This window comes from Fomitopsis serialis (genome assembly GCF_022376445.1).
Source record: "Fomitopsis serialis strain Sig1Antser10 chromosome Unknown B0H18scaffold_83, whole genome shotgun sequence".
Lineage (NCBI taxonomy): Eukaryota > Fungi > Basidiomycota > Agaricomycetes > Polyporales > Fomitopsidaceae > Fomitopsis > Fomitopsis serialis.
Genome location: NW_025955043.1, coordinates 120,006 through 132,964, shown reverse-complemented (window position 1 = coordinate 132,964; position 12,959 = coordinate 120,006). Strand labels below are relative to the sequence as shown.

Below are 12,959 nucleotides of genomic sequence, written 5' to 3'. Positions count from 1 at the left end.
CATCGATATGCTGAGCGCCTTCAACATGCACATGCTCCTCCCGCAGGGTATTCCCACCCTCGAAGTGATGTGAACGAAGAACCACACGCACCCTGTTAACGTCTTTGCATCGGAGGGCCTGAAAGACTGCCTCCTAACCTGTGATGTTGCCCCGGATATACGCCCCCCCCACACCAACCATTTCCCCATCCGCACCACATTCCTGCTAGATGTCCCCCGGGCGCCACCCCGCAAGTTCCGGAACTTCAGGAAGGTTGACTGGAACGAGTTCAGGACTGAACTTGCCATACGACTCGAGGACGTACCTGAACCAAACGGACGGATCGACTCTAAGGAGAGTTTTGATCAATTGCTAGCAACACTTATGACTACGCTCACTGAGACAATTCAGGAGACGGTACCAGAGACGAAACCACCACCATTTGCCAAACGATGGTACTCGAAGGAGCTTGACAAGCTGAGGAGAGAGGTCGGACGTCAGGGACGTCGCGCGTTCAAACAGTGTGAGTTCCCGAACCACCCCATACACAAGGATTACAGGCAACTTTGGAACAGGTATGGCGACCAGGTGCGCGCAGCCAAGAAAGCGCACTGGGACGCATGGCTCGAAGAAGCAGATGCTAAGTCAATCTGGACGGTCGGCAAGTATATTCGTGCAGGGTCCACAGACGGGAGCAAGAGCCGGGTGCCGCCGCTGCATCGCCCGGGCAGTGCCCAACTCGAGCGCAAAAACGAGGAGAAGAGCCGGGTCCTATACGAGACATTCTTCCCGCAGCCCCCGCCTGACCTTGAACTCCCAGACCCAGATGCTGAGCACTACCCAACCCCTGCCTTCGACTTCGCACACGTCTCCGACCACCAGATCCACGTGGCCTGCCATCGACTCCAAGAGTTCAAGGCTCCGGGCCCAGACGGAATACCGAATGAGGTGTATAAACGGTGCGCAGATCTGTTAGTTCCTATACTCGGCCCTCTTTATCATGCTACATTCGACCTGTGTTACTACCCCGAGCAGTGGAAGCTGTCTACGACAGTAGTGCTGCGTAAACCCGGGAAGAGCGACTACTCCGTCGCTAAGGCATACCGGCCTATTGCTCTTATGAGCTGCATGGCGAAGATCCTGTCTTCATGTGTTGCTGAGACAGTGGAATACAAGCTGGAGAAGCTTAACCTGTTCCCTAACCTCCACTTCGGAGGCTGAGCTGGTCGTACGACGACTGACTCACTGCACCTACTGACCAAGACGATCCGGGACGCATGGCGGGCCAAGAAGGTCACCTCAGTCTTGTTCCTCGACGTCGAGGCTGTGTTCCCTAGTGCAATCCCGGAACAGCTCTTCCATGAGCTCCGGATGCTCGGGGTACCAGTAGAGGTGGTAGACTGGCTGCGCGAGAAGCTCAGAGGGCGCAAAACGTGCATGATGTTTGACGACTTTGTGTCGGACGTGTTTGAGATCCTCAGCGGGATCGACCAAGGGTGCCCACTCTCGGTCTTGTTGTACAAGATATACAACCTTGTCCTGCTGAAATGCGCTGACCAAAAGAGGGGTGAGCTGGCGCTCAGATTCATAGATGATGTGGCTACAGTGGCAGTGGGAAAAGATCTAGATGAGACCTGCTCGAAGTTATGGAGTTACATGGAGCACGCTGGCGGCGCGAAGGAGTGGTCGCGGACGCGGAACTGCCGTTTCGAGATCTCGAAACTGTGCCTGTTGCACGCTGATCCAAGTCTACCGAAAGACAATATCGGCCCGTCACTAGACCTCTTGGACGGGTCAGTGCAGCCCTCCGAAGACGTGAAGTTCCTGGGCATCTGAATAGATCGCAAGTTGCAATTCAAAAAGCAGGCCGAGTACGCTCTGAAGAAGGGTACCACATGGCTGCTGCAATTCGGTCACCCCGCGCGTCCAAAACATGGTATCCCAATGAGACACGTGAAGTCCCTATACCTCCAGATGCTCATCCCAGCCATGCTTTATGCGGCGAGTGTATGGATTGTCCCGCAGAGGCAGATGGAGGGCCGGAAACGGCGCTATGGGTCTGTCGGCATAATCCGCAAGCTCGAACGGGTTCACAGACAGGTGTGTTTGATGATATCTGGTGCGATGCAGTCAACGCCCACAGACCCCCTGACTGCGCACTTGAATTTGCTTCCATTTCATTTACTAGTGGACAAAATGATAATGCACGAGGCCTCTAGGTTATGCACCCTACCCACTTCTCACCCACTCCACCGCCACGTCACACAAGCCTCGCGATGGGTTAAAAGACATCGAAGCCCCCTCCACAAGATCCTCGGAGTGTATGATCTAGACACCCAGGAGATCAAGACTATTGAAGCAGTGTGCCTACCACCAAGCTGGCGACCTCCATTCCGGGTCTCGATAGCGTCGTCGAAGGAGGAAGCGGCAGCCGAGGAACAGGTATGGGCGAGGAAGAATGGATGGCGAGTCTACTCGGATGGGTCAGACATAGATGACGGAGTAGGAGCAGCAGCGGTCCTGGCAGTGCCAGATAGCGAGCCAAAAGTCATCTGATACCATCTCAGCCCGTCAACGAAACACACAGTATATGAAGGCGAAATTATCGGCCTCAACCTCAGGATCGCACTCCTTCACTGGGAGCTATTGTGCGCACGAGCGTCCACGGCAGCGGACAACCTAGCGAGCCTACATGCAGCGAAGAACCGTAAGCCACACCCGGCACACTACATGATCGACCAGCTCCTACATGCGATAGGACGACTCGAGAAGCGTCACCCGAACGTCGACCTAACCCTGAGATGGGTACCAGGCCACAAGGGAATAGATGGGAACGAGTTGGCGGACGTGGAAGCGAAGAAGGCGGCAAGAGGAGATAGTAGCCCGGTCGAGGATCTCCTGGGCTGGCTGAAGAACGTGCTCCCGGTGAGCTTATCCAGGGTCAGGCAGACGCAAAACGAGAGGCTGAGACGGATGGCGAAGGAGGAGTGGAAGGCGTCCCCAAGGGCAGAACGGATGGACAGAATTGACCCAGAGATGCTGTCGAAGAAGTATGGGAAGTTGGCAGAACGGTTACCTTGAAGGCAGGCGAGTATACTCATCCAGCTACGCACCAAACATGTCCCGTTGCAGAAATTTCTTTTCAGGATACAGAAGGAGGACACCCCCATATGCCTGTCTTGCAGGACCACTCGCGAGATGGTGTACCATTACCTGATGGAGTGTCCAGCCTTCAATGAACAACGCGACCAGCTCGCCCGTGACGCCGGCCCAGCCACTGTCACGCGTTGATACTGTTTTGCACACGTAAATGGCCAATGGAACACACTTTGAGATTAGACCATGAGAGCATCACGACAGCATGATAACGACGAAGACAAACAACAGGCAAACTAAACAAGATGGTCACGCTGCTCTACCATGTCAAAATGGGCCAGGAGATGGTCAAGGGCAGGATCGGGGAGAGTGAATTCGAACGAAATGAAGGTGGTATGTGAAATGAACATCGTATCCGTAAAGTACATATAGACTATCTTGTAGCAGCCAGGCCATTCAGGCCACTCTTCAACGTGACTAAAAGAAGACAGATATTAGTTGAAGAAAGAGGAAAACAAGAAAGGGTGTATAACGTACCTAGTGGCAGCAGCAAAGACGGGCAGAGAACCCGTAAGGCGGGGCCATTGTTCTTGGGCCTGCCGCTGAGGAAAAGGAAGGGTTAGAGAATGAAGGGAGAGAGTTTAGCAATAATGTACCAAGGTGCCCTCCCCATCAGTGATTCCACCCCACATGTCCCAGCCAGAAGACATATTGAACGGTAGGTCGTGGGAGAGTGGTATAGTTGTGGATAGAGAGTGGATAGAAGGTGGTTTGCAGTGACGTGGCGGTGCGTGCGCGTTAGGGAGACCAGTGGCTGAAGATCTAAAGTCAGATCAAAGTCAGCTGAGCGCCTAGATCCAGTCTGTGATATTCAGCAGCGCTTACTCATTCTATTGTGCTTCGTCAGCACAATAGAGGTGCTCAGTCAGCAATGCCAAGAGCATTAGTAATTATTGGAGATCAGGCCACAATGGATGGAATTATGGGATTGGTTGGCAAGTTGGATGATATTGATCACATGATAGGATTTGATTGGTTAATCTGAGAGCTTGCTTACTCATTGTCTTACTCAGCTGCTTATTAAGCAGTTCACAAACTGTATATAAAGCCCTGTGTTTTGCAGGCAAATGCATGCAATCTCAGTAGTACCCTCTCAGACATCTGGTGTGAGAGATCTGCAGTTTCCTTTTTAAGTCAATCAGTTACTATTTGAGGCAGTATCTCACACAGTGTGAGACCTCTGATAGTATCCTCTGTTATAACAATCGGTAGTTTGTCTAATAGCACATTACTAGGTGCTATCACTCTCACTGAGCAAGTCTTCATTTGGAAGTATTGTCTCAGTACATCTTGAACCACTTCAGAAAATATATAAAATACATAAAATATTCCCAACTCCCCTACACACTCCTAAACACCTATAGTGAACCTTTGGTTTTCCCACGAACAACTGTATAAGCTTGGTGTACACCAAAACACCCAGTGAACACAGAGGAAACAACTTTCCGATTGACATCAGTGGAGCCCACCGCGAGGGGTAACAAAGGTTCCACAATCCCCAAACAATATTCATTCCATATCTCAACACATTGATTCATACATCCTATATCAATTGCAATCATGGCTGAACAAGATAATAGTGATTCTGGTAAAAAGGATGCTGAGACTCAAATAGCAGATGAACTGAAGGCTCCTATAATTGGTCCAGATGTAATGCCAGCAGCATCTAGCAAGAATGCCCCTCATAAATTCAAGGGCAGTTATAAGGATGTTAGATCATTCTTATCAGACTATGAACATTTATGCAGGAAGCATGCTGTTATATCATCCAAAGATAAAATTGACAGTATATTTCGTTATTGCTCAGAGAGTGTCAATCGTTCTCTCAAGAGCATGGACAGTTACATCCAGTCTAGAAAAGAAAAAGCTGACTGGGAAGCCTTCAAGGAGGAATTTTGGGAATTATTTGATGCTGATAGAAGTGAGCGTCATTATAAGATTAGGCATCTTACTGCCTTCATAAAGAAATCAAAGCTCAAACAAATCAAATATCTCAGTAAATGGAAAGAATATAGGAGGAAATTCCTAAAAATGTCCAGGTATCTGAGGGAGGATGGGGCTATGATACAGTCAGAAGAGGACTTGCAATTTTGGAAAGGTTTGCACAGAAAAACTCGCACATACCTCCAACTCCATTTGCAGGCCAAATATCCAGATCATGATCTTAAAAGCCCATTCTCAGTTGCACAAGTTAATGAAATTGCACAGCAGAGATGGGGTAGACAGAACTTTGATCAGCAGATCTCTGACACAGAACAAGAATATTCAGACAGTGATTCAGATGATTCAGATGATAGTAGTGATGAAGACAGTGAAAGTGATAATGAAACCTCAAGCTCAGAGGATGAAGATCGAATTAGGAAGAAGAAACGAAAGTCAGCAAAGCATAAATCAACTGCTAGCAAGACTCACAAGAAGAAAACAAAGAAGAGAAAATCATCCCATTCTTCAGAAGATGATGAACAGAAGGAGAAATCCAATAAATCATCAAATAAGTCATCATCACATGTATCTCAAGATGATGATGTAGAGGATCTTGCAGAACAGCTGTCCAAGCTACAGATAGATGATCCCATATATATGATCACATATTTGAAGGCTTGCATGAAGACACCATCATTAGCTAATGTGCTGAAAAGACCTGCAGCATTACAGGCAAATAATCAGCCTATAGCTCCCAGAATTCCTAGACCATTTACAGCTGCAGTTGGCAATATTGCTAATGCTACCCCAGCTACTGGGACTAATATGGACAGAAGTTGTTTTGGATGTGGAGATAAGAACCACACCTTAGCAAACTGTCTCAAAATGCAGGAATTATTACAGCAAGGCATAGTCATAAAGAATAACATGGGTAGATTTGTTATGAAAGATGGCTCAAATATTCTCAGAAACATGAATGAACCATTCTATCCTGCAGTACAGCGCCAGATTGGCGCTACTACTAATACAGCTCAAGTTCATTATGCCACTACTAGCATAGACCCATTTACTCTATGTGTCCTAGAGGATACAGAGCAATTTGTGGCAAATGCTCATTGAGGTACTATATATGTGGTAATTGTGCTCACCCAAAGCTCTGGCAACACTTTGCACCATAAGTACCATACTCTTGTATGGGACCACAGTTCATTGTGCAAGACTCTTGCAAACTGCCGGATGCTGTGCAAGAAAACATTGATGATAAAAATTCTTATTTACAGGTTCTTGCTCTCCATTGAATATCCATAATCATGCCTGTGACATATCACTTTTTTGCTATGGGATGAGGAGAGGAATGCAGATGAGCACTCCTGTATACTGCATCTAGAAGGTTGCAGCTATACATGACACATGTGACTTCCTGCTTTTCCACAGCATGAGCTACATTTCATGAAAAGGCATCATGAGTGTAACAAACTCAGCATAGTTGGCCTAAACAGACTCTGACATTGGGAGGTCTAAGCCAATGTAGCATCACTTTGTAGGGAAGTATATGACCTACTCAGTTCAAATGATACAATTGATTCTGATCATGGTCAATATTGACTCAATTTAACAGTCCCTATACAAATTCCATACAAAGTTTCCCAATAGTAAAGGAGTATTATTGTTCAGTGTTTTGAGACAGTACATAATGTCCCAAACATGGTGAAACAGGGCAGCTCAGCTACAGTTGGGCAAGAACAAGTCTGCAACCACACATATCATTGGGTAATGACTATGCGGAGATATTGGCATAGCTATCTATGATCAATGAAAATTTCTGATCAAGAAACATGCACATTATGGATTCTCTAGGGTACTCAATATTCAAGATTCAATGCTCTTGTGTCTTGTGTCACTGCAATGAGGATGGTGAGCAAGTACCTCTGTGACTACTATAATACTGCCTGATGATTTCAACTTGGCCTGTGTGAGTGTATTGTTATTGTCACAGTTTGACAACTGCTTGGTAAAGCTTGAAAGTTAGCCTCACAGACTAGTATATATCAATGCATTTGATAAGTGAGATTAAGCAATGACTTCATGAGCTAGAAGACAGACAACTTGAATACAACTGGGAATGTATTGCCATGCATGGCCCACTCCCCAGCAAGTGTCTTTTTTCACTTGGACTTTTGTTTGTTTGTTTGTTTATTCCATTTAATGTCACTGAGGGCGAAGCCCTATGTAGACATTACATACACTACTCTCGGTATGTCTCGTCTGGTCCGTGGTCACTTAGCATCGCCGTTTGCCGGAGCGTAAGGCAGGTATAGTAGTATGTGCTGTAGTGTAGTGGGATGTGAATGCGTCGAATGGAATGAGTTCTGGGTGTGCGGGATCTCGGTTCTCTGTGCGTCGGCCGCTATTCATTGTCAACACGCGCCCTTGTCGCGGTCTCTCGCCTTCTCTTCTTTCATCACCAGGTCTCCGTAGGCGGCCGCAAAGCGGCCGGTACTGTGTATGTATTGGAAGAGGTGTCGCATCGTACCCGCTGAGCTGAGGAGGTCCTTGATCGAGCGAGCTGTGTCAATAGGAAAGTTGTTTCCTCTGTGTTCACTGGGTGTTTTGGTGTACACCAAGCTTATACAGTTGTTCGTGGGAAAACCAAAGGTTCACTATAGGTGTTTAGGAGTGTGTAGGGGAGTTGGGAATATTTTATGTATTTTATATATTTTCTGAAGTGGTTCAAGATGTACTGAGACAATACTTCCAAATGAAGACTTGCTCAGTGAGAGTGATAGCACCTAGTAATGTGCTATTAGACAAACTACCGATTGTTATAACAGAGGATACTATCAGAGGTCTCACACTGTGTGAGATACTGCCTCAAATAGTAACTGATTGACTTAAAAAGGAAACTGCAGATCTCTCACACCAGATGTCTGAGAGGGTACTACTGAGATTGCATGCATTTGCCTGCAAAACACAGGGCTTTATATACAGTTTGTGAACTGCTTAATAAGCAGCTGAGTAAGACAATGAGTAAGCAAGCTCTCAGATTAACCAATCAAATCCTATCATGTGATCAATATCATCCAACTTGCCAACCAATCCCATAATTCCATCCATTGTGGCCTGATCTCCAATAATTACTAATGCTCTTGGCATTGCTGACTGAGCACCTCTATTGTGCTGACGAAGCACAATAGAATGAGTAAGCGCTGCTGAATATCACAGACTGGATCTAGGCGCTCAGCTGACTTTGATCTGACTTTAGATCTTCAGCCACTGGTCTCCCTAACGCGCACGCACCGCCACGTCACTGCAAACCACCTTCTATCCACTCTCTATCCACAACTATACCACTCTCCCACGACCTACCGTTCAATATGTCTTCTGGCTGGGACATGTGGGGTGGAATCACTGATGGGGAGGGCACCTTGGTACATTATTGCTAAACTCTCTCCCTTCATTCTCTAACCCTTCCTTTTCCTCAGCGGCAGGCCCAAGAACAATGGCCCCGCCTTACGGGTTCTCTGCCCGTCTTTGCTGCTGCCACTAGGTACGTTATACACCCTTTCTTGTTTTCCTCTTTCTTCAACTAATATCTGTCTTCTTTTAGTCACGTTGAAGAGTGGCCTGAATGGCCTGGCTGCTACAAGATAGTCTATATGTACTTTACGGATACGATGTTCATTTCACATACCACCTTCATTTCGTTCGAATTCACTCTCCCCGATCCTGCCCTTGACCATCTCCTGGCCCATTTTGACATGGTAGAGCAGCGTGACCATCTTGTTTAGTTTGCCTGTTGTTTGTCTTCGTCGTTATCATGCTGTCGTGATGCTCTCATGGTCTAATCTCAAAGTGTGTTCCATTGGCCATTTACGCGTGCAAAACAGTATCAACGTGTGACATCTACCCAATGCAAAAGATTGCAACTGCCCCCAGTTGCTCTCAATAGCCCTTTTCTACACCGGCGATGTGTTTGCCTGGTTGGCGTCTATAAAGCACTTTTTGATCAGAAGAATAGATCCATATTTTAATTTGAAGCATACTTGTCTGATTGCGTTCCACAAAACGCACATCATAACTGATGAAACTAGCCATGCTGGGGCGGCTTGGGCGGACAATGGGGCGAAGATGCACGCCTTCCATCTGAGGAAGAGGGCCATGGCAGAAGAGGATGATGAGCATGATGATAATAATAGTGCCAACTAGGACACTGCAGACGATGGCGGCAACAACGATAGTGCTGATCATTTTGGTGGGGAAAAGAAGATGCATGCAGTGAGTGATGGATTCTATTTGTGACGCTGAACTGTGTGGATCTGTTTGTGTCTGTGGGCGTCCATATCCATGTTTTAGGCTAATTGCCTTTTAAAGCAATGCCTTTTCCCACAACTGTCTGTGCATAGCGCTACATCAATTCCTCAAACATCACTGTCATTTCCGCTGTCTGTATCATTTTCTTGGGTGTCAGTGCTTGCATTCCCATCAATATCAAGTGCAAGATCAGCTAAATGTGGATCATGACGACTGATATAGGGCATAATGCGAAATGCTGCAATTTTCTGTTTCCAGACAGCACCATCCAATTCTTTTAATATGTATGCACCTCCCATGGTATGCCTGTGCACTTCATATGGCCCTAAATATCGAGGCAGATGCTTGCGGCTGTGATGTTTTTCTATCCTTGAGTTCCTTACCAATACTAACTCTCCTGGTTTATATGACTCTCTTCTCAATCTCCTACTATATCGCTGTTCAAAAACAGCTTTTGATCGCAATCTAGTCTTCTTTAGAACTGATGCAGCACGAGCTACATCTTCAGGCTTCTTTTGTAACTGCCTGGTACGTAATGCCAATAATTCTGTAGTGGATAGTCCTCTCCTGTAATTTTCAAGCATGAATGTGGCTTCCAACAGGTCAAATGGCAGTATGGGATGTACACCATACAACAGGTAATATGGAGAATATCCTGTAGATGGAGTGATTGTAATGCAATCTGCAAAGAACACATGATGAACATAATCTGGCCACCTTGTCCAATCTCCTTCACAGGATTTGATCAAGGCTTCCCTTATAATGAAGTGACCTCTCTCTACTACTCCATTAGCTTTTGAATTGTAACTGGATATGTTGATGTGAGGTAATCCATATTTGTCCATGAGTTCTGTGAAGGCTTCTTTGAACTCTGATCCATTGTCTGTTACTACTTCTCCTACAGCACCATATCTGCATAATATTTCTTCAAAGAAGAACTTTGCAACTGCTTTGGCTGTTTTATTTCGCAGTGCACGTCCTTCAGAAGCTCTTGTGAAATCATCTCGAGCTGCAATTATATGGCTGAATCCTTTGGCCAATGGCATTTCCATAATGTCCAAATATATCTTGTGAAAGATAGTGAGAGGTGCTGATATTTTTAAAGGGACCTCTACTTTGGTAGTGCTTCTTAACTGGCATTGATTGCATGATGCAACATGATGCCTAACATCTCTCCACATTCCTGGCCAATAAAATCTTTCTTTTAACATCTTCATTACTGCATATTCTCCTCTGTGTCCTAAACCTTCATGAGCATGCATAAGGATCTTTGCTCTAGCCTCGGATCCAAATATGACAATAGTGGGAACTTTATTCCCATTTCTCCTATATAACTTTCCTCCTCTGAGTAGATACCTTGTAGCTTTTCTAATAAATCTTTTCTTTGCTTGTATTGATGGCAGTATGGGTGTTTCCAAATTCTGTAGGTACTGCCTGAATTGTAATAGTTCTCTATGTGTATATATTTGGTAGTGATCTGTGTGTTTGCTACTATACCAACTGTTGCTACTAATGCTGTTATGTCTTCATGCCTTTCAGTCATTTGCATGTCTTCTAACTGACAAAACAATGGTATATCATCCAACCATGTATCATCTTCTTCTGGTATTTGTTCATCCTCAGCCATTTCCCTCCTAGACAAAGCATCTGGGGCTCTGTGTCTGTCTGCTGGTACATGGACCAGTTTGAAGTCAAACAGCAATATTCCCTGTATCCATCTATTCATACTTGCATTGGGCTGCAAGTCAGGTTCACGTAACATGCCTTTAATATATTTTGCATCCACTTCAATCTGCAACTCTTGTACTCCAATCAAATATAATTTGTATGCTTGTGAAGCTCTGTATAATCCATAGAGTTCTAGCTTTGGCTGAGAATATCGAGCTTCTCTTTCATTCAGTGGTATAGAGCCATATCTAGCTGGATGTTTTCTTCCTTGTTCATCATACTGGGATAATACAAATCCTACTGCAATCCAGCTTGTGTCAACTGATAACACAACTGGTCTCTTTGAAGGGTAGTCAATTGGCATTAATGCAGGAGCTGAAGTCACTGCTAATTTAAGACGATCAAATGCTTCCTGCTGTTCTGTATCCCAATTAAATTCTACAGAGTGGTGCAGAAGATGAGTGAGTGGTCTTGCAATGAGGGAATAATCCTTGATCCATATGCGGACTGTTCCACACAACCCCAAGAACCCACGAACATCATGGACAGACTTTAGTGTTGGCCATTTTAATATTTTCTCTATTTTGTTTGGCTCTGGAAGTCTACCATTTGGAGTGCATTTCTGTCCAACGATGATTGATTACTTCAGGACAGCACAATTGGACTTTGTTTGGGGAAAATGTAGCTCCTGCATGTCCTATTCTGTGCATAATACGATGGACATCTAGAGCATGCTCCCATATAAATCTCCTAATGCCTGGGTTCTCTGCTAACACTTCAGGATCTCCATTTTCATCAGGATAATCTGTTTTAGGTCCTTTAATAGGTAGATCATCAATGAATATATCAGCAACTTGGGGAATTTCCTGCTGCAGAATAAATGGCATGCACTTCTGGAATTCTGCTGGTGAGTTGGTAAATCCCATAGGCAGTGATGTAATGCGCAATAGTCCCAATGGTGTCTGGAATGATGTCATGTCACGACTGCGAGGATGAACTTTTCTAGCATCAAATCCCCAAAATAGGTCCCATACAGTATAACACTTGTGGCCAACAAAGGGCTCTACAAATGCATCCAAATTTGGAGGCAGTCCTGCATCTCTTATTGATACTTTATTCAGAGGCTGTAGGTCATGTACAAGCCTCAATTTTCCATTCTTCTTCAATACACAAAACCATCTTGACCTATATGATGATTGGCTTGGTTCATATACACCAGCCTGTATTTTCTCTTTGAGTAATTCAATGACCTTGTCTCTGATACCAGGAGGTATAGGTATATTTTTGAACTCCCATGGTTCATGAGGAACAACTGGGATAATATATGGAGTGAAATAATCCTCTCTGAATGTACCTCTGTGACTTTCTTGAAAGGCCAATGTTTTCTCATTTATTCTGAGAATATGCTGAAACAACTTTTCTTCTTCTGGCCACATGAAACCTCCTCCATTGATATTCATATCATCCAACCTTTTCTGTGTGAGCCTTTCTCCTGGTTCAAATACTGGTGGATGCATAGTGAGAGCTGGTAATGAATTTAATGGATCCTCTGGAAACCTTCTCTCTACCCTAGCATCCTCTGGAAACACTCCAGGAACTGGCTTTACTCTCCTATCAACTCTCTTGTATGCTCCCATAACTGAAGCATTATTCATAACCAACACTACCTCATCATCTTCTTCATATACTCCAGCTACTGAGAATACTTTTATAGCTTCATCATTATCATCTAGCATCTGCTGTCTTCGACTTGGTATAGTCTCGTAGTCATCCAGATTTTTATTCGCATTTTTCGGGCATTTTCTGGAGTCCATAGACTCATTACTAAGCCCTCCAAGCTTTATTCCGAGTACAAGTCCACTATTATCTTTTGAATTGCACTCGCAGTCATCACAAATGCGCTCGAAGTCTTCACCAGATT

General features: G+C 45.2%; 2 protein-coding genes across 2 annotated transcripts; one reads left to right on the top strand and one right to left on the bottom strand.

Annotated features, from left to right (window-relative positions):
• Positions 1-4,789: 4,789 nt before the first annotated feature.
• Positions 4,790-6,178, top strand: B0H18DRAFT_882448 (uncharacterized protein; the record flags this gene model as incomplete). The annotated part of the gene is made up of 1 exon (XM_048040901.1): positions 4,790-6,178. One exon carries the CDS (start codon positions 4,790-4,792, stop codon positions 6,176-6,178), a length of 1,389 nt encoding a protein of 462 aa, XP_047889239.1.
• Positions 6,179-8,520: 2,342 nt separating this feature from the next.
• Positions 8,521-9,219, bottom strand: B0H18DRAFT_957743 (uncharacterized protein; the record flags this gene model as incomplete). Its single annotated transcript, XM_048042606.1, has 3 exons — positions 8,521-8,711; positions 8,751-8,863; positions 9,131-9,219. The coding sequence occupies 3 exons, from the start codon at positions 9,217-9,219 to the stop codon at positions 8,521-8,523; spliced, it is 393 nt and encodes a 130-aa protein (XP_047889238.1).
• Between the last annotated feature and the right edge of the window lie 3,740 nt (positions 9,220-12,959).